Source organism: Muscardinus avellanarius (assembly GCF_963383645.1).
Source record: "Muscardinus avellanarius genome assembly, chromosome: 3".
NCBI classification, from domain to species: domain Eukaryota; kingdom Metazoa; phylum Chordata; class Mammalia; order Rodentia; family Gliridae; genus Muscardinus; species Muscardinus avellanarius.
In genome coordinates, this window is record NC_137788.1 from 21,059,746 (window position 1) to 21,084,712 (window position 24,967).

The 24,967-nt window shown below is 45.2% G+C and overlaps 1 protein-coding gene across 4 annotated transcripts in view; it reads left to right on the forward strand.

Annotated features, from left to right (window-relative positions):
- DHDDS (dehydrodolichyl diphosphate synthase subunit) overlaps positions 1 to 24,967 on the forward strand; it is a gene marked incomplete at both ends in the record, with an annotated part of 36,606 nt that extends 11,639 nt beyond the window's left edge. The window contains 6 exons of one of the 4 annotated variants that reach the window (XM_080691929.1): positions 1,479 to 1,621; positions 5,342 to 5,458; positions 7,924 to 8,025; positions 11,311 to 11,425; positions 15,157 to 15,264; positions 24,728 to 24,967. In XM_080691929.1, the coding sequence (XP_080548055.1) occupies positions 1,479 to 1,621; positions 5,342 to 5,458; positions 7,924 to 8,025; positions 11,311 to 11,425; positions 15,157 to 15,264; positions 24,728 to 24,967 (825 nt within the window). The remainder of the gene's footprint in view (positions 1 to 1,478; positions 1,622 to 5,341; positions 5,459 to 7,923; positions 8,026 to 11,310; positions 11,426 to 15,156; positions 15,265 to 24,727) is intronic. The other 3 variants (XM_080691930.1, XM_080691931.1, XM_080691932.1) reach the window with 3 other exon arrangements.

The following is a 24,967-nucleotide window of genomic DNA, read 5'->3' on the forward strand; positions in this document are numbered from 1 at the left end:
AAATGAAGTTATATTGTAATAATACCTCGTATTTTTTTTTAGTACTTGGGATTGAACCCAGGGGCATTGTACCTCTGAACTACACCCCCAACCCTATTTTTTTTTTTTTTGAAGCAGGGTCTCACTGACTTGCAAAGGTCCTCACTAAATAGCTGAGGCTTTCTGTGAACCACAATCCTTCTGTCTCAGCCTCCCGAATGCTAGGATTACAAGCGTGCACCTCCACACCTGACTAATGCCTTGTATTTTATACTGTTAGCCACCTTGTGAGGTCTGTGTTGTGATCCCTTTCTTCATATAAGGAAACTTAGGGCAAGAGGGGTTAAATGATTTGCATGTGGTCCCATAACAAATCCATGGTGGAAGCAGGGGCTAGACCTAGATTTTACACTCCTGGTGAAACCACAATGGTATTATTATAGTGATTTTCACTAAGATCATATTTTTCAGTTTCTTTTTTTTTTTTTTTTTTGCGGGTCTGGGGATGGAACCCAGGGGCATTTGACCTCCGAGCTACACCCCCTGCCCTATTTTTTTATTCTTTAATTTGAAACAGGGTCTCACTGAGTTGCAGAGGGCCTCACTAAGTAGCTGAGGCTGTCCGCGAACCGCGATCCTCCAGGTCTTAGCCTCCCGAATGCTGGGATTACAGGCGTGCGCCACCACGCCCGGCTATTTTTCAGTTTCTTAAACAGTGGTTTTCTGCTTATTTGGTTCATTATTCTAACATAAGCACTGATTACACTAGCTTTACCCAGGTTTGGGGAGAAATCTGTCTCAAACCTCCAATTCTTTTTTTTTTTTTTTTTTTTCTTCAGTACTGGGGATGGGGCATTGTACCTCTGAGCTACACCCCCCAGCCCTATTTTGTAGTCTTTTTATTTTTTTAATTTATTCATTTTTTGGTGGTACTAGGGATGGAACCCAGGGGCCTTCTACCTCTAGGTTCCACTCCCAGACCTATTTTATATTTTATTTTGAAACAGGGTCTCACTAAGTTGCTGAGAGCCTCACTAAGTAGTTGAGGCTGGCTTTGAACTTGCGAGATCCTCCTGTCTCAGCCTCCCAAGCGTGGGGATTACAAGCTTGCGCCACCACGCCCAGCTAGTCTTTTTATTTTATTTTATTTTGGAAACGGGGTCTCCTAAGCCAGCGAGCCTGGCTCCGAACCTACGTGATCCTCCCGTCTCTGCCTCCCAAGCGCGGGGATTACAAGCGTGTGCCACCACGCCCGGCATTAGTCTTTTTATTTTTGAAACAGGGTCTCACTGAGTTGCCAAGGGCCTTGCTAAGTAGCTGAGGCTGTTCGTGAAACGTGATCCTCCAGTCTCTGCTTCCCAAATGGCAAATAAGTGTTTGCCACCATACCCAGCCTTCCAACTCTTAAGTTAGAGCTGAAGCATCTCTTATCTCCTTACTGTTCTTCCTGTGTCCCAGATCTTCTCTTCTCTTAGACTATGTGTCTTCTCTTCTCTTAGACTCTGCGCTGGTGTTTGAACCTGGGCATCCTAGAGGTAACAGTCTATGCTTTCAGCATTGAGAACTTCAAACGCTCCAAGAATGAGGTTGATGGACTACTGGATCTGGCCCGACAGAAGTTCAGCTGCTTGATGGAAGAACAGTAAGATTCTGTCCAAGGGGAGACTGTCTTCCTCTACTTCCTCCATCCTTTTCCTAGCCCTTAGTGCTCTATTATCTGCAGCTTATTTAAGAGACTCTAAATCCTTTTAAGTCAAGCATGATGGCATATGCCTTTCATCCCAGTACTTGAGAGACTGAGACAGGAGGATCACAGGTTTAAAGCCAGCCTCAGGAACTTAGAGAGGCCCTATTCTCAAATAAAAATTAATATAGATAGAATTATATGTAGCTCAGAGGTAAAATGCTGCTGTGTTCAATTCCCAGCACCACAAAACAAAACAATTCTTTTAATGTTAGATATCTGGTGGTAGACTAGTTCTTCTTTTTCTTTTTTTGCAGTGCTATGGATTGAACCCAGGATCTTATACATGCCTGGCAAGTACTCCGCCACCAAACTACACTACCAGACCTATTTTTTCTTTTTTTAAGGGGGCATTTATTTGATGCTGTTGAGGTTTTTTATAGAATTTAAGGACAAGTATAACCAGCCTCAAGAAAAACTGAAATCAGAATAAAATTTATTTGGCAAGCTAAGCATGGTAGTGCATGCCTATAAACCCAGTACTTAGGAGGCTGAGACAGGAAGATGACAGGTTTGTGGTCAGCAACTTAACAAGGTCCTCTGTAATATAAGGAGATCTTGTTTCAAAATTAAAAAGTCCAGGAGTGAGCCAGGCGTGGTGGTGCACGCTTATAATCCCAGCACTTGGGAGGCTGAGACAGGAGGATCGCACAGGTTCGAAGCCAGCCTCAGCTACTTAGTGAGGCTTTCAGCAACTTAGTGAGACTCTGTTTACAAATAAGGTATAAAATAGGTCTGGGAGTATAGCGCAGAGGTAGAAATGCCCCTGGTTTCCATTCCCAGTACCACAAAAAAAAAAAAAAAAAAAGTCCAGGAGTGTAGCTCAGAGGTAGAATGCCCTGGGTTCAATCTCCAGTACCAAAAAAGAAAAAAATCCATTGGGCAGAGCCTCTTCATACATTTACTTCCTCCTCTCTCTTCAGACTACCTTTCTCTGCTTCAAAAGAATAGTCCAAACACCAGGCGAGGTGGCACACACCTATCATCCCAGTATTGAGACGCTGAGACAGGAGGATCACAAATGCAAGGCCAGTCTCAGCAACTTAGTGAGACCCTGTTTAAAAATCAGAAAACAAAAAGGGCTGGGTGTACCTGGGCATGGTAGCAGTCACCTGAAATACAGTACCTGGAAGGCTGAAACAGGAGGATCACAGGTTAGAGGCCTGCTGAGGCAATTTAGTTAAAAAAACTATTTCAAAATAAAATAATAAAGCCGGGCATGGTGGCACATGCTGTAATCCAGTACTTGGGAGTGTGAAGCAGGAGAATCAGAGGTTCAAGGCCAGCATCAGCTACTTAGTGAGGCCCTCTGCAACTCAGTGAGACCTATGAAGAATAAAAAATGGGCTGGAGGTGTAGCTCAAAAGTAGAATGCCCCTGGGTTTCATCCCCAGTACTGCAAAACAAACAAACAAACAAACAAACAAATAAATAAATATAATAATAAGCTGGGTGTGGTGGCACAAGCTTGTAATCCTAGCATTAGGGAGGCTGAGACAGGAGGATCATGGTTCGCGGACAGCCTCAGCTACTTAGTGAGGCCCTTTGCAACTCAGTGAGACTCTATTTCAAAATAAAGAATAAAAAATAGGGCTGGAGCTGGGCGTGGTGGCACACACTTGTAATCCCAGTGCTTAGGAGGCTGAGACAGGAGGATCACACAGATTCAAAACCAGCCTCAGCTCCTTAGTGAGGCTCTCAGCAATTTAGTGAGACCCTGTCTCCAAATAAAGTATAAAATAGGTCTGGGAATATAGCCCAGAGGTAGAAAAGCCCCTGGGTTCCACCCCCCCAGTACCACACACACAAAAAAAAGTAGGGCTGGAGATGTAACTCGGAGGTAGAATGCCCCTGGGTTCTATCCCCAGTACCGCAAAAAAAAAAAAAAAAAGAAATATACACACACACACACACACACACACACACACACACACACATGTATATGTGTGTGTGTGTGTGTGTGTATATATATGTGTATGTATTATATATATATATGTATATATATGTGTGTGTGTGTGTGTGTGTGTGTGTGTGTATATATATATATATATGTATGTATGTATGTATGTATATATAGTAGAGTTGGGGGTATAGCTTAGAGGTAGAGTTCCCCTGGGTACAATTCCAGTGATAAAGCACTTAACTAGCATATGTAAAACCCTGAATTTAATTCCCAGTAGCGCGCGCACACACACACACACACACACACACACGTTTTTTGCTGCACAGAGATGCTTGCATATTCTTCTGGAAGTAATGGGTTGATGGGTAAGAGACCTCCATGGGGAAGTGTCAGCATCATTCTTAGCTGTACCATGGCTTCAGTATCCTTAGCTTTCATTAGGTTTAGGCCCAAGTTAGGCAGCAAAGCCAAAAAGGGTCAAAGAGGTTTGACAGATTATTTCTTCAGTGTGAAGTCTTCTTCTATTAGTGTCGCCCGACAGTCTTCATTACAACTGCCCAGCTCCTACCTACACTAGGGTTAGGAGGATATGAGAACAGAGCCAAGCTGTTGTCCATGAGGCCACGTGCTGAGAGACAGGAGGCAAGATCAGAACACAGGACTGTGGAGCTGTCCCAGAGTGCTCTAGTCAAGAAGAAACCCCAGAGGTGCTTTTCTAGTAATGTGCTGCAGGGCCCTAGTTCTGAAAAGGTAGACAAGGACCTAGTGGCAGTGGGTAGTACACACACACACACACACACACACACACACACACACACAAGCACACATGAGAACAGGCTCAGCTGGGTGTGGTGGTGCACACTTGTAAATCCATTACTTTGGAGGCTGAGACAGGAAGATCGTAGGTTTGAGGCCAGCCACAGCAGTTTAGCTAGGTCCTGTGCAACTTAGTGAGACCCTGTTTCAAAATAAAAACATAGGGCTGGAGATGTCGCTTGGAGGTGTAGTGTCCCGGGGCTGAATCCCTAGTACCACACACACAAAAAGAGGACAGGCTGTATAGTCAGTCTCCCCAAGCATAGGTTCAAATTCTGGCTGTTCATTCATCTGTTGTCTAAACAAATTATCTAGCCTTCCTGTGCCTCAGTTTCCTTATTTGTAAAGGGGGAATAGTTAAGGTTTATACCTTGAACATGGGCTTAAGGATGGTGTGTGCTGGTGCATGTAAAGCATTTAAAACACTGATTGACACCTTGAAAAACATAATTAATTAATGTTAACTGTCACTCTTATTACCATAGAATATTACAGAAGTAACCAGTAATATAGCGCAATAATATAGAAGTAACCAGTAATATAGAGTAGTTTATACACTTGTCAAAATGGGACAGATACAGGATATGTAAAATGCAACTCACCAACAAGGACACCTGAGATGGTGTAATGTGTTATCAAGACCAGCAGATGTGGGGTTTAATCCGGACACAGGATGTAATGGCTTTGTGACCTTGGACCGTCTGCATGTGGTGATCCTGGCTGAGCCTCAGCACTGTAGTAAGCTCCTTTGGCTGCTGTTGAGGAGAACAGTGAAATAGTCCACACAGAACAGTGCCCAGCACAGAAAGCACTCAGAGCACTCAAAAGCTCTTACGTTTGTTCTTATCCCTGAGCTCAACAGGTGCTTTCCCTCAATGCTGCCTCCTTTTCCCTATCAGAGAGAAGCTGAAGAAGCATGGGGTTTGCATCCGAGTCCTGGGTGACCTGCATTTGTTGCCCTCAGACCTCCAGGAGTTGATTGCACAAGCTATACAAGCCACTAAGAACTACAACAAGTAAGTTCTCAGATTTCCCCTCAGAAACCTGTAGCAATCTTTGACTCCCTGCTGGTTTTAGGGAGATATCCTAGGCCTCTTTAACAGTTTGGAGTAGTTTGGGATGCTTAGAAACTCCCTTCTGTCTGCAGGGCAACCATCAATGCCACTGCAATGCCATGATCTTAGTGTGTGGACTCATGAAAACACACTTTCTAAATTATATTCCACCCTGTCCCAAACAGTGTGCAGTGTGTGTGTGTGTGTGTGTGTATTTTTCTTTCTTTCTTTTTTTTTTTTTTTTTTTTTTTTGTGGAACTGGGGATTGAACCTAGGAGTGTTCTACCTCCAAGCTACACCCTAGTTCTATTTTTTGTTTTTATTCTTTATTTTGAAACAGGAACTCACTAAGTTATGGAGGGCCTAAGTAGCTGAGGCTGGTCATGAACCTTGGATCCTCCTGTCTCAGCCTCCCTACTACTGGGATTATAAGCATTTGTCACCACACCCAGCTTTTTTTTTTTTTTTTTTTTTTTTTTTTCAGTTCTAGCGATTGAACCCGGGGGCATTCTAATTCTACCTCCAAGCTCTACCCTCAGCCCCCTTTTTTTTTTTTTTTTTTTTTTTTTTTAGGTATTGGGGGTAGAACCCAGGGGCATTCTACCTCTGAGCTACACCCCCAGCCTTATTTTTTATTTTTATTTTGAAACAGGGTCTCACTGAGTTGCAAAGGGCCTCACTAAGTAGCTGAGGCTGTCTGCGAACCTCTATCTTCCTGTCGCAGCTTCCCAAATGCTGAGATTACAAGGGTGCGCCACTACGCCTGGCTTCCCCAGCTCTATTTTTTATTCTTTATTTTGAAACACAGTCTCATTAGGTTGCAGAGGGTCTTACTAAGTAGCTGAGGCTGGCTGTGAATCTGTGATCCTCCTGTCTTAGCCTCCAAAGTACTGATATTACAATTGTGTGCCACCACGCCTAGTGCTTTTGTTTGTTTTTGGTGGTACTGGGGGTTCCTGGAAACCTTTCTACCTCTGGGCTACACTCCCAGACACCTATTTTTATATTTTTATTTGGAAACAGGGTCTCTGAAGCCAGCAAGGCTGGCTTCGAATCTGTGCAATCCTACTGTCTCCGCCTCCCAAACGGGGGGATTACAAGCCTGTGCCACCATGCCAGGCTTTTTGTTTTTTAAACTTGACGTGAGTTGGGTTGGAAATGTAGTGCTCTTCATCCTTATCTCTCTGAAGATCAATTCTTCAAGAAATTCTTTTTCTGAAGTGCTTCTTTTTTTCTTTCTTGCAGTGCTGGGGATTGAACTCACACTAGGCAAGTGCTATACCACTGGCTACATCCAAGCCCCCAAAATTATTTTTCTATCTCAGTCTTTTAACCCATGGACAGGATGACCATGGGAGGTTATGCAGAATGGAAAGGAAATGGAATTCAATAATTCAAACTTTATTATGTGCGGCTTTGGAAGATCATGTGTGTTTGGCAGTGAATCTTTCATCAGATCTCCTTTTCTTCTTTTTTGTACTAATATCGCAGTGGATTCACATCCTCTGTAAGCTGGTTAGCAGTAGAAGAGTGGTTAGGGGGGCAGTAAGAGCCAGTTAGTATTCATCTTACTATAAAACAAATAAAAGCCAGGCGTGGTGGTGCACGCTTGTAATCCCAGCATTCAGGAGGCTGAGACCAGAGGATCACAGTTCGCGGACAGCCTCAGCTACTTAGTGAGGCCCTCTACAACTCAGTGAGACCTGGTTTGAAAATAAAGATTAAAAAATAGGGCAGGGGCCGGGCGTGGTGGCGCACGCTTGTAATCCCCACGCTTGGGAGGCGGAGACAGGAGGATCGCGCAGGTTCGTAGCCAGCCACGCTGGTTTAAGAGACCCTGTTTCAAAAATATAAAATAGGTCTGGGAGTGTAGCCCGGAGGTAGAAGGGCTTCCAGGAACCCCAGTACCACAAAAAAAAAAAAAAAAAAAAAAAATAGGGCAGGGGGTGTAGCTTGGAAGTCGAATGCCCCTGGGTTCCATCCCCAAATCCGCAAAATAAATAAATAAAAAATTAAATAAAATATTTATCCCAATCTGAGAAGTCACAAAAGCTGTGGTGGCGCATGCCTGTAATCCGAGTACATGGGAGATTGAGACAGGAGGATCACAGGTTCCAGGCCAGATTCAGCAACTTAGTGAGGCTCTCGGCAACTTAGTGAGATACTACTTCCAAATAAAAAATAAAATAAGGCTAGGGGTATGGATTGGAGGTCTATCCTGGAGTTAGAAGGCCCCTGAATTCCACCCCCAGTACCACACCAAAAACAAAAGTTGCATAAAAACAATCATGTCTTTCAGATAGCTGCATAGTTAACATTTGTTATGTATGTGCAAGTCCTTCCAGGAAAGGGTCACTCCATAATCAGAGACTCCAATCTTCAGTCTCTGCTCCCTTTGGTAAATTATTCTGTTCTGCCCTCCCCAGGTGTTTCCTGAATGTCTGCTTCGCGTACACATCCCGTCATGAGATCACCAGTGCTGTGAGAGACATGGCCTGGGGAGTAGAGCAAGGCCTGCTGGATCCCAGGTACCCGGGTCGGCCTCCTGGTAACTGACAGGGAGAACAGACTCTCCTACACCGTGTACTTGGCTAAAGGTCACATCAGGGATGCATATGGGAAGATTTAGAGGGCTGTCCCAAATGGAGAGCTCAGTTCTGACGTAACTTGCTTCAGAATTTGTCTGAGTTCACCACAAACCAAGAAACCACAAACATGTGCAAAGGCCACGCCATTCGATGAAAAAGGATACTCTTCTGGCCCTTTTGCAGTATTTTTTTAAGAATGATCTTTCAAGCTGGGTGTGGTGATGCACGCTTGTAATCCCAGCATTTAGGAGGCTGAGAAAGGAGGATCACAGTTTGCGGACAGCCTCAGCTACTTATTGAGGCCCTCTGCAACTCAGTGAGACCCGGTTTCAAAATAAAGAATAAAAAACAGGGCAGTGGGTGTAGCTCAGAGGTTGAATGCTCCTGGGTTCCATCCCTACACCCGCAAAATAAAATAAAAAAATTAAAAATAAAGAATAAAAATATAGGCTTGGGGCATGGCTAAGAGGTAGAAAGCCCCTGGGTTCTATCCTCAATACTGCAAGAAGAAAAAAAAAAGAATGATATTTTCAAGCCAAACGTGGTGGCACACGCTTGTAATCCCAGCATTTGGAAGGCTGAGACAGGAGGATTGTGGTTCCCAGACAGCCTCAGCTACTTAGGCCCCAGTACCACAGAAAAAAAAAAAAAAGAAAAGAAAAGAAATAATTAAGATGTATGACTACAATGCACAAATAAAAAAAATAATATAAGAAGAAGAAGCTGGGTGTGGTGGCGCACGCTTGTAATCCCAGCATTTGGCAAGCTGAGACTGGAGGATCTATGTTCGCGGACAGCCTCAGCTACTTAGTGAGGCCCTCTGCAACTTAGTGAGACCTGGTTTCAAAATAAAGAATAAAAAATAGGGCAGGGGGTGTAGCTCGGAGGTCAAATGCCCCTGGGTTCCAGACCCGGAAATAAATAAATAAATAATAAATAAATAAAATAATAAATATATTTGAAAAAAAGAAATAAAAGACCGGGCATGGTGGTGCACGCTTGTAATCCCAGTACTTGGGAGACAGAGACAGGAAGATCTTGTTTGTGGACAGCCTCAGCTACTTAGTGAGGCCCTCTGTAACTTAGTGAGACCTTGTTTCGAAATAAAGAATAAAAAAAATAGAGCTGGGAGTGTAGCTCAGAGTTAGAATGGCCCTGGGATCCACCCCCAAGACCACACACAAAAAAAAGCTGGAAGGACTTGGAAAACATTGAGATTAGCCAATCACAGAAAGTGAAGGGTCAAATGTTTCCTCTAATGTGCTGAAACTAGGGAGTAATTGGGATACAAGAGGGATACCAGGTAATGGAAGAGAAAGCTCAGTGAGCCAGGGAGGAGGTCTTAGGGAAAGGAAGGAAGAAGACTGAGCTTCATTAACGGAAATACTACCATCGACTATCTGTACATATGTGAGTACACCAAGGTCAATCTCAGTATTCTGTATTGAGAAGGAGGGAAATATGGAGATTGGGGTGAGGCCACCAAGTGCTATGCACATTTATGTCATTGTCAACATGATTACATTATGTGAGGCACTAGTGCACCAATATAAGCACATAATAAATAAGTAAATAAATAGATACATAAACAAATGACTGGGGGTGTAGCTCGGAGGTGGAATGCCCATGGCTTTAGTCACCAGTATAAAAAAAAAAACCAGACAGGTCGCCAGGCGGGGTGGCGCACGCTTGTAATGCCCGCGCTTGGGAGGTGGAGACAGGAGGATCACGCAGGTTCGAAGCCAGCCGCGCTGGCTTAAGAGACCCTGTTTCCAAATAAAAATATATTAAAAAATAGGTCTGGGAGTGTAGCCCGGAGGTAGAAGGGCTTCCAGGAACCCCAGTACCACCAAAAAAAAAAAAAAAACAAATAAACAAAAAAAACCCAGATCTGGTATTGCATGCTTGTGAGACAGGAGGATATCTGAGTTCTCGGCTGGCCTCAGCTACTTAGGCCCTGGCAGCTTAGTGGGATTCTACTTCAAAATAAATAAAAAATCAGGCTAGGAAGTAGAATTCAATCCCCAGCACCACACACACACACACACACACACACACACACACACACACACACACATCATTGGGGGTGCAGCTCAGTGACAGTGTGCTCCTGGGTCCAATTTTCAGTACAATCCGGGTGTGGTGGTGGTGCTCCCAGTACTTGGGAGGCTGAGACAGGAGGATCACGTAGGTTCAAAGCCAGCCTCAGCTAATTGATGATGCTCTCTGCAACTTAGTGAGACCATGTTTCTAAATAAACTATAAAAAATAGCCGGGCGTGGTGGCGCACGCTTGTAATCCCCGCGCTTGGGAGGCTGAGACAGGAGGATCATACAGGTTCGAAGCCAGCCTCAGCTACTTAATGAGACTCTCAGCAACTTAGTGAGACCCTGTTTCCAAATGAAATATAAAATAGGTCTGTGAGTATAGCCCGGAGGTAGAAAGCCCCTGGGTTCCATGTCCAGTACCACAGAAACAAACAAACCATCTTCAGTAAACACATACACACATTCACATAAACAATAAAACTAAATTGTTCATGTGGCTGGGGATGTAGTTTAGTGGTAGAGCACTTGCCACGCATGTACGAAGCCATTGGTTTGGTCCCCAGCACCCCAAAAATAAAATAATTGTGAATTTAGCCAACATTTGTTGAGGGCCCACTGTGTAACAGGTAGTATTGTCAAGTATATTCATTGGTGGTTTGCAGACTGGGAAGCCTTGCTAGGCATGGTAGTGCATGCCTGTACTACCATGTACTTAGAATTTTGAAACAGGAGTATCACAGCTTCGTGGTCATGTCTCAGCTACTTAGGCCCTCTACAATTTAGTAAGACTCTTTCAAAATAAAGAATAAAAAGTAGGACTTGGGGTGAAGCTCGGAAGTAGAATGCCCCCAGTTTCTATCCCAGTTCTGGAAGAATTAAACTTGAAAGCCTTCTGCGTGGAAATTCACCAAGAGAGTACTATAGCTAAGCATGATGCCACAGACTTGTAATCCCAGTACTTGGGAGGCTGAGACAGGAGGATCACAGACTCAGCAACTTAATAAGGCCATCTGCAACTTATTGAGACCCTGTTTCCAAATAATAAAAAAAAAAAAAAATAGGGCTGGGGATATAGCTTGGAGGTAGAATGCCGTGGGTTCAATCCCCAGTTCTGCAAAAATAAAAAATGAGAGTACTACAAAAAGGGATGCGTACTTCTGTCTTCTTCTCATGCTAGTGATGTCTCTGAGTCTCTGCTTGAAAAGTGCCTCTACACCAGCCACTCTCCTCACCCCGACATCTTGATACGGACTTCTGGAGAAGTGAGGCTGAGCGACTTCTTGCTCTGGCAGGTAGGTGGTTTCTAAGCAAGTGCCATTATTTTGTGTCAGGCTGAACGTCATAACTGTACCTAGAGTGGGTGAGGGTGCTTGGTCCCCATGCCCCAGCCATGCTGGGACTAGAGAACATGGGACACGGGCATACAATCTGGAGACACATCTCCAGACTGTGCCTGTTAACCTTTGCTTTCTCCTCCTCATCTGTTCCTGGCTTGGCAAACCTATGTGCTTCTTATTTCCCCAAGTGGAAGGCTTCCAGCCTAGAGGCTGGATCAACCACAGTGAATACTTTACCAGTGCCCCCCGTTCAAGGAATGGGACCTTTAAGCCTTGGTGACTTGCCAGGCCCCCTCTTGGCTAGATCTTTCCTTGCAGTGGCTAGTCTCTCTTCAGATAAAGAGCCACACCTATGCAAGCATAGTCCATGGAGCTACATGCACGTTCTCAAGGGATTAAGCCTGGTGACCGCAGCATAAGAAGCCCCTAAAAATCTCATATCTGATTAAATTATTTTTGTTTTTGTGGCACTGGGAATGAAACCCAGAAGCATTTTACCTCCAAACTACACTTCCAGCCCTATTTTTTTTTTTTTTTTTTAAACAGGGTCTCACGCCGGGCGTGGTGGCGCACGCTTGTAATCCCCGCGCTTGGGAGGCGGAGACAGGAGGATCGCGCAGGTTCGAAGCCAGCCGTGCTGGCGTAAGAGACCCTGTTTCAAAAATATAAAATAGGTCTGGGAGTGTAGCCCGGAGGAAGAAGGGCTTCCAGGAACCCCAGTACCACCAAAAAAAAAAAAAAAAAAAAAAAAAAAACAGGGTCTCACTAGGTTGATGAGAGTCTCACTACTTGCAGAGACTGTTCTGGAACCTGTGATCCTTCTGTCTCAGCCTCCTAAGTACTGGGATTACAGGCATGTATCACCATGCCCAGCAAATTATAGTTTTTGCTTAAAAATCTCTGCCCTCAGCCAGGCGTGGTGGTGCACGCTTGTAATCCCAGCATTTGGGAGGCTGAGACTGGAGGATCACGGTTCACAGACAGCCTCAGCTATTTAGTGAGGCTCTCCGCAACTTAGTGAGACCCTGTTTCAAAATAAAGAATAAAAAAAAAAATAGGGTAGGGGTGTAGCTCAGAGGTTGAATGCCCCTGGGTTCCATCCCCAGACCCGCAAAAAAAAAAAAAAGAAAAAAAAATCTCTACCCTCCTGAGGACAGGCGTAGTGGCACACACTTGTAATCCAACATTTGGGAAACTGAGACAGGAGGATTGTGGCTCAAGGACAGCCTCAGCTACTACTTATTGAGGCTCTTTGAAACTCAGTGAGACCCTGTATCAAAAATAAAGAACAAAGCCAGGTGTGGTGGCGCACGCTTGTAATCCCAGCATTTGTAAGGCTGAGACCAGAGGGTTTTGGTTCTCAGACAGCCTCAGCTACTTAGTGAGGCCCTCTGTAACTTAGTGAGACCCTGTTTCAAAATAAAGAATTAAAAACAGGGTAGAGGGTGTAGCTCAGAGGTAGAATGCCCCTGGGTTCTATCCCTAGTACCACAAAAATAAGTAAACAATTTGAAAAATAATAAAGCCGGGAGTGGTCGCGCATGCTTGTAATCCCAGCATTCAGGAGGCTGAGACCAGAGGATTGCGGTTCATGGACAGCCTCAGCTACTTAGTGAAGCCCTCTGCAACTCAATGAGACCCGGTTTCAAAATAAAGAGTAAAAAATAGGGCAGGGGGTATAGCTCGGAGGTCGAATGGCCCTGGGTTCCATCCCCAGATCCACAAAAATAAGAATAAAGAATAAAAAATAGGACTGGGGGTATAGCTCAGAGGTAGAATGCCCCTGGGTTCCATCCCCAGTACAAAAAAAAACCAACAAACTACCTCTGTTGACTTGGACCTGGTCAGCCCACGACTGGGGAAGTCCTTGTTCAAGGAGAGACTGGAGGGAGACTTGGTTTAGAAGTAGTTCACATGATCAAGCTAAGACATTGTAATAGGTCAGACTTACAAGTGAACCAGAAGCTACTGAAGATGCTTTCAGTCTTTGTCCATGTTGGAGGACTTACAATGTGCACCTAATAACTCTGTGGTCCACTCTTCCCCTTGGATCACATTTAGAAAGTTGCCACTAGGCACTGAGTTTTAGGAAGCCACATTGGGCCAGGTGTGTTGATGGATGCCTGTAATCCCAGCTACTCAAGGAAGCTGAGGCAGGAGGATTGCAAGTTCCAGGCCACCCTGGGCAATTTAACAGTCTCCCGTATAAACAAACAAACAAATAAATGTTGGGCATGGTGGCACATGGCTGTGATCCCTGTACTTGGGAGGCTGAGACAATAGAATCACAGGTTCAAGGCCAGCCTTAGCAACTTAGCAAGACCCTGTTCCAAAATAAAAAATAAATAAATAAAGGTCTGGTGTTATAGCTTGGAAATAGAAAGCCCCTGAGTTCAATCCCTAGTACAAAAAAATGAAGAAAAAAAAGCAAGCTAGCCAGACATAGTGATGTACACCTGGATTTCAGGTTTGAGGCTAGCCTCAGCAACTTTGCAAGACTGCTTAAAAAAAAAAAAAAGGCTAGGATGTAAGTTCAATGGTAGACAGCGTCTGGCTTCAATCCCTGGTAGCATGGGGGAGGAGGGAACACACTGGTAAAATAGAGAACTTACTGGAAGAGACCAATCTAGAGAGCAAGGAATTTAAAAGGTACGAGCAGCTGGGTGTGGTTGCGCACCTGTGTAATCCCAGTACTTGGGAGGCTGAAACAGTAGGATCTCAGGTTGCAACCTGACTTATCTACTTAGTGATGCCCTCCCCAACTTAGTGAGACCCTGTTCCAAAACAAAGAATAAAAAGTAGGGCTAGGGGTGTAGCTCAGAGGTAGAATGTGCCTGAGTTCAATCTCCAGTACCACACACAAAAAAAGAGTGTTCTAGGATTGCTCAGTGGTTCGTGGTAGAGTACTTACCTAGCGTTTGTGAGGACCTGGGTTCCATCCACAGCACTGGGAGGGGGAGTGTTTTCATAAGGGATTAATGATTATTATTCAAGTTCATCTGCTCTGGGGTCTACTTTATGTTCATTTAATCTTCATAGTTCCCTAAAAACTAGAACCCCGGCCGAGCTTGGTGGCACATACTTGTAATCCCAGTACTTGGGAGGCTGAGACAAGAGGATCCAGATTCAGGGCCAGCTTCAGCTACTGAGTGTGGCTCTCCACACTCTACACTTGAGAAAATGAGGGCTAAGGATATTGAATAGCTCACCCCAGCTCAAAGAGATAGTAAATGATAGAGCCACAATTCAGATTCAGAAAATTGGGCTCCAAAATTCATGCTCTTAGCCACTGGGCCATATGCTTCTTTAAAATAACAGTGGCAACTACCATTTGTTCATTGCTGATTTTTATCAGATAGTGTCTCTGGTGACCTCCAAGGGCCAAGAACCAATAACATCCAGATGTTATTTCATAGCCCTAAAATTGGCTCTTAGAAAAATCCTGGTGGGAACGTTGATCTAGTGTTGTTTTAGTTCTGCTTTGCCACAGGCAGGTGACCTCCCCATCAGTGGAGGATCAGGGCTGGCCGGGAAGCACCTGCAGTGCAGGGTGCCTGTGCCCTCGCATTTCTAGACTTGTTGCTCAGTCTGTTTCTCCTATGGGTGACTGACCGCAGTGTGGCCAGCAACATGTTACTAAACTGCACTTACTAAACTGCTCTGTCTTCCTTCCCCATCTTTCCCAGACCTCCCACTCCTGTCTAGTGTTCCAACCTGTTTTGTGGCCAGAATATACATTTTGGAACCTCTGTGAGGCTATCCTGCAGTTCCAGATGAACCATAGTGTGCTTCAGGTAAGAGTTCAGGCTGTTCGGAGGGGATGGAAAAAAAAGGTTGACATTGACCAATGTGATGCATACTGGACCCCTGATAAGCTTGTTAATGATGGTAATGATGATGGTAGCTACCACTCCCTAAGCATTACTGTAAGTCAGGCACGTCACTGTTTTATATGCAGTATCTCATTTAACACTCTCAGGAACCTAGTGAGGTAGTCTTATTAACTTCCCCTTATGCAAATGAATAAACATAAGAAAATGACTTAGTCAGGAACATATAACCAGTAAAGAGATAGGAGTGAGGGTCAAGGTACAGGTCTTTAGTTTCTTAAAGACCCAGAAAGCCAGGCTTGATGGCACATGCCTGTAACCCCAGTACTTGGGAGGCTGAGGCAAGGTAGTCACAGGTTCATGACCACCTCAGGAACTTCTGAGGCCCTCTGCAACTTAGTGAGATCCTGTTTCAAAATAAAGAATAAAATACAAGCGTGGTGGTGCACGCTTGTAATCCCAGTGCTTGGGAGGCTGAGACAGGAGGATCATACAGGTTCAGAGCCAGACTCAGCGACTTAGTGAGGATCTCAGCAACTTAGTGAGACCCTGTTTCCAAATAAAGTATAAAATAGGTCTGGGAGTATAGCCCGGAGGTAGAAAGCCCCTGGGTTTCATTCCAGTACCACACACAAAAATAAATAAATAACAACAAAAAAAGAAAGAATAAAATAGGAATAGGAGTGTAGCTTGAAGGTAGAATGCCCCTGGGTTCCAACCGCAGTACCTCAAAAATAAATAAATAAATAAGGACCATGACAGTCTTCCATGATCACCCAGCCAGCCTCAGTGGCTGGCAAAGGGAGGAGATGGTGGCTATGAAACAGTAGAACTTGTCAGCAGGGAGGCAGGGACAGATAGGGAATCAGGTGGGGAAGATGAGGGGAAGATGGGGCAGTGCCAAACATCTGGTCCTAAGTGGCAGTTCACATGGGTGGAGGGTCCATGGGACTCAAGATAGGTAAAAAGCATTTGTCCATCTACACTCCAAGGATGAAAGTATAGATGGAGACATGTTCCCACTAAAATTCCTTCAAGGCACCGTTCAGCTTAAACTAGGCTGGACTGGCCATTATATCCACAGTGCTCTTCAAATAGTCACTGTATTCTTCTCAAAAGTTAAGGCAAGCCAGGCGTGGGGGTGAACGCTTGTAATACCAGTACTTTAAGAAGCTAAGACAGAAGGATCACAGGTTTGCAGCCAGCCTCAGCCACAAGAGGCCTTACACAACTTAGTGAGACCCTGTTTCAAAATAAACAATAAAATTGGACTGGGTTTGTAGGTCAGAGATAGAACACTCTTGGGTTCAATCCCCAGTACCACACACACATAAAAAAAAGACATTCCAGGCCGGGCGTGGTGGCGCACGCTTGTAATCTCCGCGCTTGGGAGGCAGAGACAGGAGGATCGCGCAGGTTCGAAGCCAGCCGTGCTCGCTGGCTTAGGAGACCCTGTTTCCAAATAAAAATGTAAAAATAGGTCTGGGAGTGTAGTCCGGAGGCAGAAGGGCTTCCAGGAACCCCAGTACCACACACACACAAAAAAAAAGACATTCCAAGCCGGGCGTGGTGGCACACGCTTGTAATCCCAGCATTCGGGAGGCTGAGACCTGGAGGATCGCGGTTCGCAGACAGCCTTGGCTACTTAGTGAGACCCTCTGCAACTCAGTGAGACCCAGTTTCAAAATAAAGAATAAAAAATAGGGCAGGGGGTGTAGCTCGGAGGTCAAATGTCCCTGGGTTCCATCCCCAGACCCACACACACACACAAAAAAAGACATTCCAGACTATGAAATTTGGTGCTGCCTACTTAGCTGTCTGCCTGATTGGATGGTTACTAAACCCTTCAGAGTATCATTTTCCTCATCTATAAAATGAGTGAATTATAACAATATCCTACCTCACAGATTTGTGAAAAGGATTCAGTAAGCTAACATAAGAAAAAGGTTTACTGTACTGGCCAATATTACCTACCATAGTGTCTCTGGGCCTGTCATCAATCAGATTTTTCCTGTCTCCAGAAAAACCATGTTCATGAGCCCACTTCTCATCCATGCCCAGCACATTTCTCTAGGCAGAGATTCCAGGGTATGTCAGAGCATCATGTGTCCTGTCTTGGGCAGCCCTCACAAGTGTGGTCCTTGGTACTGGTACTGCTGACCTGAAGATGCTAGTTAGGTAGGACTTGTGTGTGTGGTGCTGGGGATTGAACTCAGGGACATTGTACCTCCAAGCTAAACTCTCAGCCCAATTTTTTATTCTTTATTTTGAAAGAGGGTCTCACTAAGTCATGGAGGGCCTAAGTAGCTGAGGCTGGCCTCAAATCTGTGATCCTCCTGTCATAGCCTTCCAAGTAATGAGATTACAAGCGTGCGCCACCATGCTCAGCTTAGGTAGGACTTTTTTTTTGGCTACTTTTTGTATGTTTTTTGAGGAGCTGAGAATTGAAACTAAGATTTTTACACGTGCTAGGCAAGTGTTTTGCTACAAAGCTACATCTTTTTTTTTTCCTTTTACTAGGAATCAAACCCAGGGGCATTCTACCTCCGAGGTATACCCCCAGCCCTATTTTTTATTCTTTTTTTTTTTTTTTTTTTTTGCGGGTCTGGGGATGGAACCCAGAGGCATTCGGCCTCCAAGCCACACCCCCTACCCTATTTTTTATTCTTTACTTTTGAAACCGGGTCTTACTGAGTTGCAGAGGGCCTTACTAAGTAGCTGAGGCTGTCTGCGAACCGCGATCCTCTGGTCTCAGCCTCCCGAAGGCTGGGATTACAAGCATGTGCCACCATGCCTGGCTTTTTTTATTCTTTATTTTGAAACGGGGTCTCACTGACTGCGATCCTCCTGTCTCAGCCTCCCAAATGCTGAGGATTATAAGTGTGCGCCACCATACCCAACTAGACTTACATCTTTGTGTGTGTGTGTGTGGTACTGGGGGTGGAACCTAGAGGCTTTCTACCTCCAGGTTATGCTCTCAGACCTATTTTATGTTTTATTTGGAAACAGGGTCTCACTAAATTGCTGAGAACCTCACTAAGTAGCTGAGGCTGGCTTTGAACCTGTGCTATCCTCCTGTCTCAGCTTCCCAAGTGTGGGGAAGCGTGTGCCACCATGCCTGGCTTAGAGCTACATCTTAATAAATATGTTTTTGTTTGTTTGTTTGTTTGTTTGTTTTAATGTGTGTGTATATTACTGGACATTGAACTCAAGGGCATTCTACCTTTTAGCTACACCCCCAGCCATATTTTTATTTTTATTTATCTATTTACTTATTTTTGCCGTACTAGGGATAGGACCCAGGGGTATTCTACCTCCGAGCTATACCCCCAGCCCTATTTTTTATTCTTTATTTTGAAACAGGGTCTCACTGAGTTGCAAAGGGTCTCACTAAGTAGCTGAGGCTGTCCGCGAACCTGTGATCCTCCTGTCTCATCCTCCCAAGTACTGGAATTAAAAGCGTGCATCACCACATCCAGCTCTTATTTTTATTTTGAAACAGGGTCTCACTACTTGCTGAGGCTGTCCTTGAGCCTTTGTCTCAGCCTCCTCCGAACTTGGATCACAAGTATGCACCACCACACCCAGCTTAATGTTTTGAAGCCCAGGGATTGCTTCTTCTCTCCAGTACCACTAAGGTTGGAGCACTTGAGGATTTACCTTATGGAGGGGCTATTACATGGTGTTTCGTGATTCTTCCAAAGAGAGAACAAGAGCAGAGAGGCTTATTGGCCAAAAGGGAGTTAGATTAATACCTTAGAGCTACATTTCTTTTTTTTTTTTTTTTTTGCAGGTCTGGGGATGGAACCCAGGGGCATTTGACCTCCAAGCTATAGCCCCTGCCCTATTTTTATTATTTATTTTGAAACCGGGTCTCACTGAGTTGCAGAGGGCCTCACTAAGTAGCTGAGGCTGTCCGTGAACCGCGATCCTCCGGTCTCAGCCTCCCGAATGCTGGGATTACAAGCGTGTGCCACCACGCCCGGCTTAGAGCTACATTTCTCAAAGTGAGCTTCCTGGAGTCCTTGTGCCAACACTGTGTAGGTCTATACAAACATTTTCTTTAAAAGGCAGGCATATTGGCACATTTTTATAATCCCAGTACTTGGGAGACTAGCAGGTTCTAGGCCAGCCTCAGCAGCTTTTTCAAAACAATAAAAGGGCTGTGTTTGTATCTTGGAGGTAGAGTACCCCTGGGTTCAATCTCCCAGATAGTAGACATATGGCAAGTAGCAAGTCATTGGCCTTTAAGAACCTTGGGTACCTCTGAAATTTTGAGAGTAGACCCATACCACGTGGAGGTGGACAGACAGACAGACAGAAGCAGGTCATCAGCTTTTAAACTCTACCCCAGAGTTTACAGCTTATCCACAGATGCAGAATATATTTCCATCTTCCTCCTAAGAAGCCACCTTTTAGAAACCAAAGAAACTTAGCCGCACATGGAATCATAGGCTTGTATTCCCAGTACTTGGGAGGCTGAGGAAGGAGTCTCTCAGGTTCATCGCTAGCCTTAGCTTACTTAGTAAAACCCTGTTTCCAAATTAAAAAAAAAAAAGTGGGCTGAGGGTATAGCTTGGAGGTAGAATGCCCTTGAGTTCAACCACCAGTACCAAAAAAAAAAAAAGAAAGAAAGAAAAAGATTTCAGCCAGCTGTGTGACGTAGGCCAAGTCCCTTCCTTCTAAGCCTCTGTCCTTGTCTATAAAGTGAGGGGGCTAGAACAGTCTTAGGAGCTGTCCCAACTCTGTCTTCCTCAAGGTGAACCACTGCTTCCTGGCAGGGGACTGGCTCTGCCTTAGCTACAGCTGCCCTTCCCAGCACTCTGCTGGGCCCCCGTTGGAGGAAGCCCAAGCCTCACTAGGTGCCTCAACCAACTCTCACTTCCTTCCTCTGGGGCTGGGTGCCTCCCCATTTTTTCTGTCCTGCCAGGACTTTGCCTGTGTGGCCCTGGCCACCAGTGATAGTAACAGAATAACTAACATTTAATAGCCAGGGACTGACTGGGCATTCATTATCTCATGATTCCTCAAACAACCCAGTAAGATGAGTACTATTATTTCATTTCACAGATTAAGAAATGGCCAGGTATGATGGCAGTAATCCCAGTACTTGGGAGGCTGAGACAGGAGGATCCAGGTTCCAGGACAGCCTCATCAACCTAGTGAAAGGCTATTTTAAAATAAATAAAATAAGCCGGGTGTGGTGGTGCACGCTTGTAATCCCTGCGCTTGGGAGGCTGAGACAGGAGGATCGCACAGGTTCAAAGCCAGCCTCAGCTGGCATAAGAGACCCTGTTTCCAAATAAATTATAAAATAGGACTGGGAGTGTAGCCTGGAGGTAGAAGGCCCCTGGGTTCCATCTGTAGTACCGCCCCCAAAAATAATAATAATAAAATAAATAAGCCAGGCATGGTGACGCACATTTGTAATCCCAGCACTCGGGAGGCTGAGACTGGAGGATAGCGGTTCGCAGACAGCCTCAGTTACTTAGTGAGGCCTTCCGCAACTTAGTGAGCCCCTATTTCAAAGTAAAGAATACAAATACGGCAGGAGGTGTAGCTGCTCCATCCCCAGATCCACAATAAATAAATAAATAAATACATAAATAAATAAAAAAAATAAAACAGGGCTACGGGTGTACCATGGAGATGGGACATTCCTGGGTTCAATCCCTGGTGGCCCCCAAAAAATAGCTTTATAGAGAGTTGAGAGAATCCTTTGGACAGGAACGTCTCAGCTCCAGGTAGACTCACTAACCTAAGCAGGCCCGTTCATTCCAGGGTGTTTTGCCTGATGTTTCAACTGACAATACTCTTTCCACTCCATTCATCCTACCTCTGCCTGAATCCTCACCACCGAGTAAAGACCAGCCCAAATTCTGCCTATTGCCAGGTATAGTGGTGCATGCCTGTAACCCCAGCCACTCTGAAGGCTGAGGCAAAAAGATTGCTAGTTGGAGGCCAGTCTAAGCAATTTTTGTTGGACTTTGGCTCAAAATAAAAAAAGGAGTAGCTGGGCATGGTGGCACATGCTTGTAATCCCAGCATTTGGGAGACAGACAGGAGGATAGCAGTTCACAGAAAGCCTCGGCTACTTAGTGAGGCCCTTTGCAACTCAGTGAGACCCTGTTTCAAAAATAAAGAATAAGAAATAGGGCTGAGGGTGTAGCTTGGAGGTAGAATGCCCCTGGGTTCCATCCCCAGGACCACAAAAATTAAATTTAAAAAACATAAAATAGGGTCGGTGGTATAGCTTAGAGGTAAAATGCCTCTGAGTTCAATCCATAGTACAACAAAAAAATAATAAAAATTACTCAGTGGCAGGTGCTTGCTTAGTATGCAGAAGGCCCTGGGTTCAGTCCTCTATCTCCAAGCCACACCCCAGTCCTATTTTTTATTTATTTTATTTTTTGTGGTACTGGGGGGTAGAAGCCAGGGGCTTTTCTGCCACCAGGCTATACTCTCAGACCTATTTTACACTTTACTTGAAAACAGGGTCTCACTAAGTTACTGAGAGCCTCACTAAGTAGCTGAGGCTGGCTTCGAACCTGTGCGATCCTCCTCTCAGCCTCCCAAGCACTAGGATTACAAGCATGTGCCACTAGGCCCGGCTCTATTTTTTATTTTGAAACAGGGTCTCACTGAGTTGCAAGGGGCCTCACTAAGTAGTAGCTGAGGCTGGCCGTGAAAATAAAGAAGTAAATAAATAAAAAGGGCTGTAGCTGCAGCTCAGTGGTAGAGTACATGCTTAGCATGTGTGAGTTTATGGGTTCAAAACCCAGTACTGAAGAAAAAGAAAATTTCTGCCTGCCCATGAAGTTTCACTGCTCCTTCACCTTCATTATAGAACTGCTTTCTCCTCTGAACTTGCTTGGTCCTTCCTCCTGTCTCCCTGTTGACCTCTCTCAGTCTACTCTGTATTATAGTACTTTATATATGTGGCTGTGGCTGTGCACCTCCACACCCCAAACAGAGTCTTATACATAAGACCCAGGGTTCCTTCTGACCTTAGCCAGGAAAAGCCGTTGGAGCAAAATGGAGAGGCCAAGCAGTAACTGCTCGCACCTGTACTCTTCATAACTCCTCGTGTGACTCCTCAGAAGGAGGTACCCTTCAATGCCTGGGACCACTCAAGAGCCTATAAAAAGGATATTCTAGAATTCTTGTTGTCATTGTTCATACAGTAGACCTTTGTTGCTGAGACATTAGCAAACCACTTCTCTACTCTGAACCTCTCACAGAGAGCTTCTCCTTCACAGCTCTATTTTAGGGTTAAAACAACAGATAAAGTGTGTACATGTAGGACATTCTTAAAGGATGATGACAGGGTAATCAAAGAGATGTGGGCTGATTAGGACAAAGACATGAACACAGGGTATCGCGATACAGATGAGAACATGGTAAGGGTCCTCAGGGTATAACTATAGGTATCCTATGGGGAAATCTAGTTATTCACTCATGGAAGAGGTTTGGCAGGAAAGCTCTGGTGCAAAGGCTCTGTAGGCCAGACAGACTGGCAGCAACAGAGTGCACCTGTGAGGCATAGCCAAGCCCTGGCTCTGCTCCAGAGGGATCTTCCCCTCCTGTGCCAGGAGCATCCTCCCAGGCAACCCAAGTGCCAAAGAGAGAAAAGCAGTCTCTACCCTCTAGGAGCTCATGGCTTGTCTGCAGACACACAGATCTGAGAGGTGCTGCCAGGGAATATTGTCGCCACCTGGTGTCAGCTGGTTCCAGGAGCCTTTGAGGGCTTCCTTTCTAACAGAAGTAGTAGACTGTTCTAGATAGATGGGATAAGTAGCTTTAGAGACTTGAACCTGCTTCTCAGAGTGTTCACAGAAGGGCCATTTGTTGGGAGAGTCAGGCTTGTTACCACACAGGAAACATGTCTGAGTAAAAACTGGTCTAGGGAGTATGGGAGGATGGCACTCTCAGAGTAACCAGGTAGACCACATGAAGTAACCCAATGAATAGTGGCCTGGGCAGGAATAGGCCCTTCTTACAGCAGACAATAGGCAAATAATACTATGTAAAATTGCTGTTTCTCTCTGTGAGCCTGCTAATATGCTAGAGAAGATTTTGCATATATTATCCCTAATCCTTAAAACCACTCTTCAAGGTAGGCACAACCCCCACTTTACAGATGAAGAAATGAGGTTAGGAGAGGATTTACCCAAAGCATGAACCTAGTTGGTGGGGAAATCAGAAGTCAGACCCACATATGTCTATTCCCTTTCAAGTGCAAGCTTGAGAAGAATTTTAAGAAATACAGACGCTGAATGGGCGTGGTGGTAAATGCTCGTAATCCCAGGATTTGGGAGGCTGAGACAGGAGAATTGTTGGTTTACTGCCCCACAACTTAGTAAAACCCTGTTTCAAAATAAAGAATAAAAAATAGGGCTGTGGGTATAGCTTGCCCCTGAGCTCAGTCCAATACCACAAAAATGAATGAATAAAATAGGGCTGGGGGTGTAGCTTAGAGGCAGAATGCCCCTGGGTTCCATCCCCAGTACCACACACAAACACAAAAAGAAATAAATAATAGGTGGTGGCCAGTACTTGGAAGGCTGAGACAGGAGGTTCAAGGCCAGCCTCAGCAATTTAGCAAAACTCTCAGCAACCTAGTAAAACCCTGTTTCAAAATAAAAACTAAAAAGAAAGCAGGAGCCAGGCATGGTGGCGCACACTTGTAATCCCAGCATTCAAGAGGCTGAGACTGGAGCATCGCGGTTCACTGACAGCCTCAGCTACTTAGTGAGGCCCTCTGCAACTCAGTGAGACCTTGTTTCAAAATAAAGAATAAAATACTGGGCAGGGGGTGTAGCTCGGAGGTCGAATGCCCCTGGGTTCCATCCCCAGACCCGCAAAAAAAAAAAAAAAAAAAGAAGGCCGGGTGTGGTGGCACACACTTACAATCTCAGCATTTGGGAGGCTGAGACCGGAGGATTGTGGTTCACGGACAGCCTCAGCTACTTAGCGAGGCCCTTTGCAACTTAGTGAGACCCCGTTTCAAAATAAAGAATAAAAATTAGGGCTGGGGGTATAGCCCAGAGGTAGAATGCCCCTAGGTTCCATCCTCAGTACTGCAAAAATTAATAAATAAATATAAAACTTTAAAAGAGCTGGAGTGTAGCTTGGAGGTAGCATGTTCCTGGGTTCAATCCCCAGCACCACAAAAATAAAGGAGGGAAAAAAAATACAGATGCTGCCATATACAACAAACAAAAATGGACCTATAACTGCTACTGCCCTGTCTGTACAATATGGGTACCGCCCACTGCACACCGACTCCCAAGCCTTTCCAAGCCGGCACAATCTCAACACAGTTTCATTCTACTTGGCCCACCCCATGCCCCATCCCTATCTTTTCCATCCCAACTTTGCCCACACCTAAAAATAATCTCCCCACCCCAACCCCACTTTTCTCTAGCAGAAGGCCCGAGACACGTATGCAGAGGAGCGGAAGAGGCACCAGCTGGAGCAGGACCAGGCCGCAGTGGCAGAGCAGCTGCTGCGAGAGGGGCTCCAGGCCGGCGGGGACACCCAGCTCCGGCGGACACGCTTGCACACACTCTTGGCCAAACGAGAAGAGCGGGTCCAAGGCTTTCTGCAGGCCTTGAAACTCAAGCGGGCTGACTGGCTGGCACGCCTGGGCACTGCTTCAGCCTGA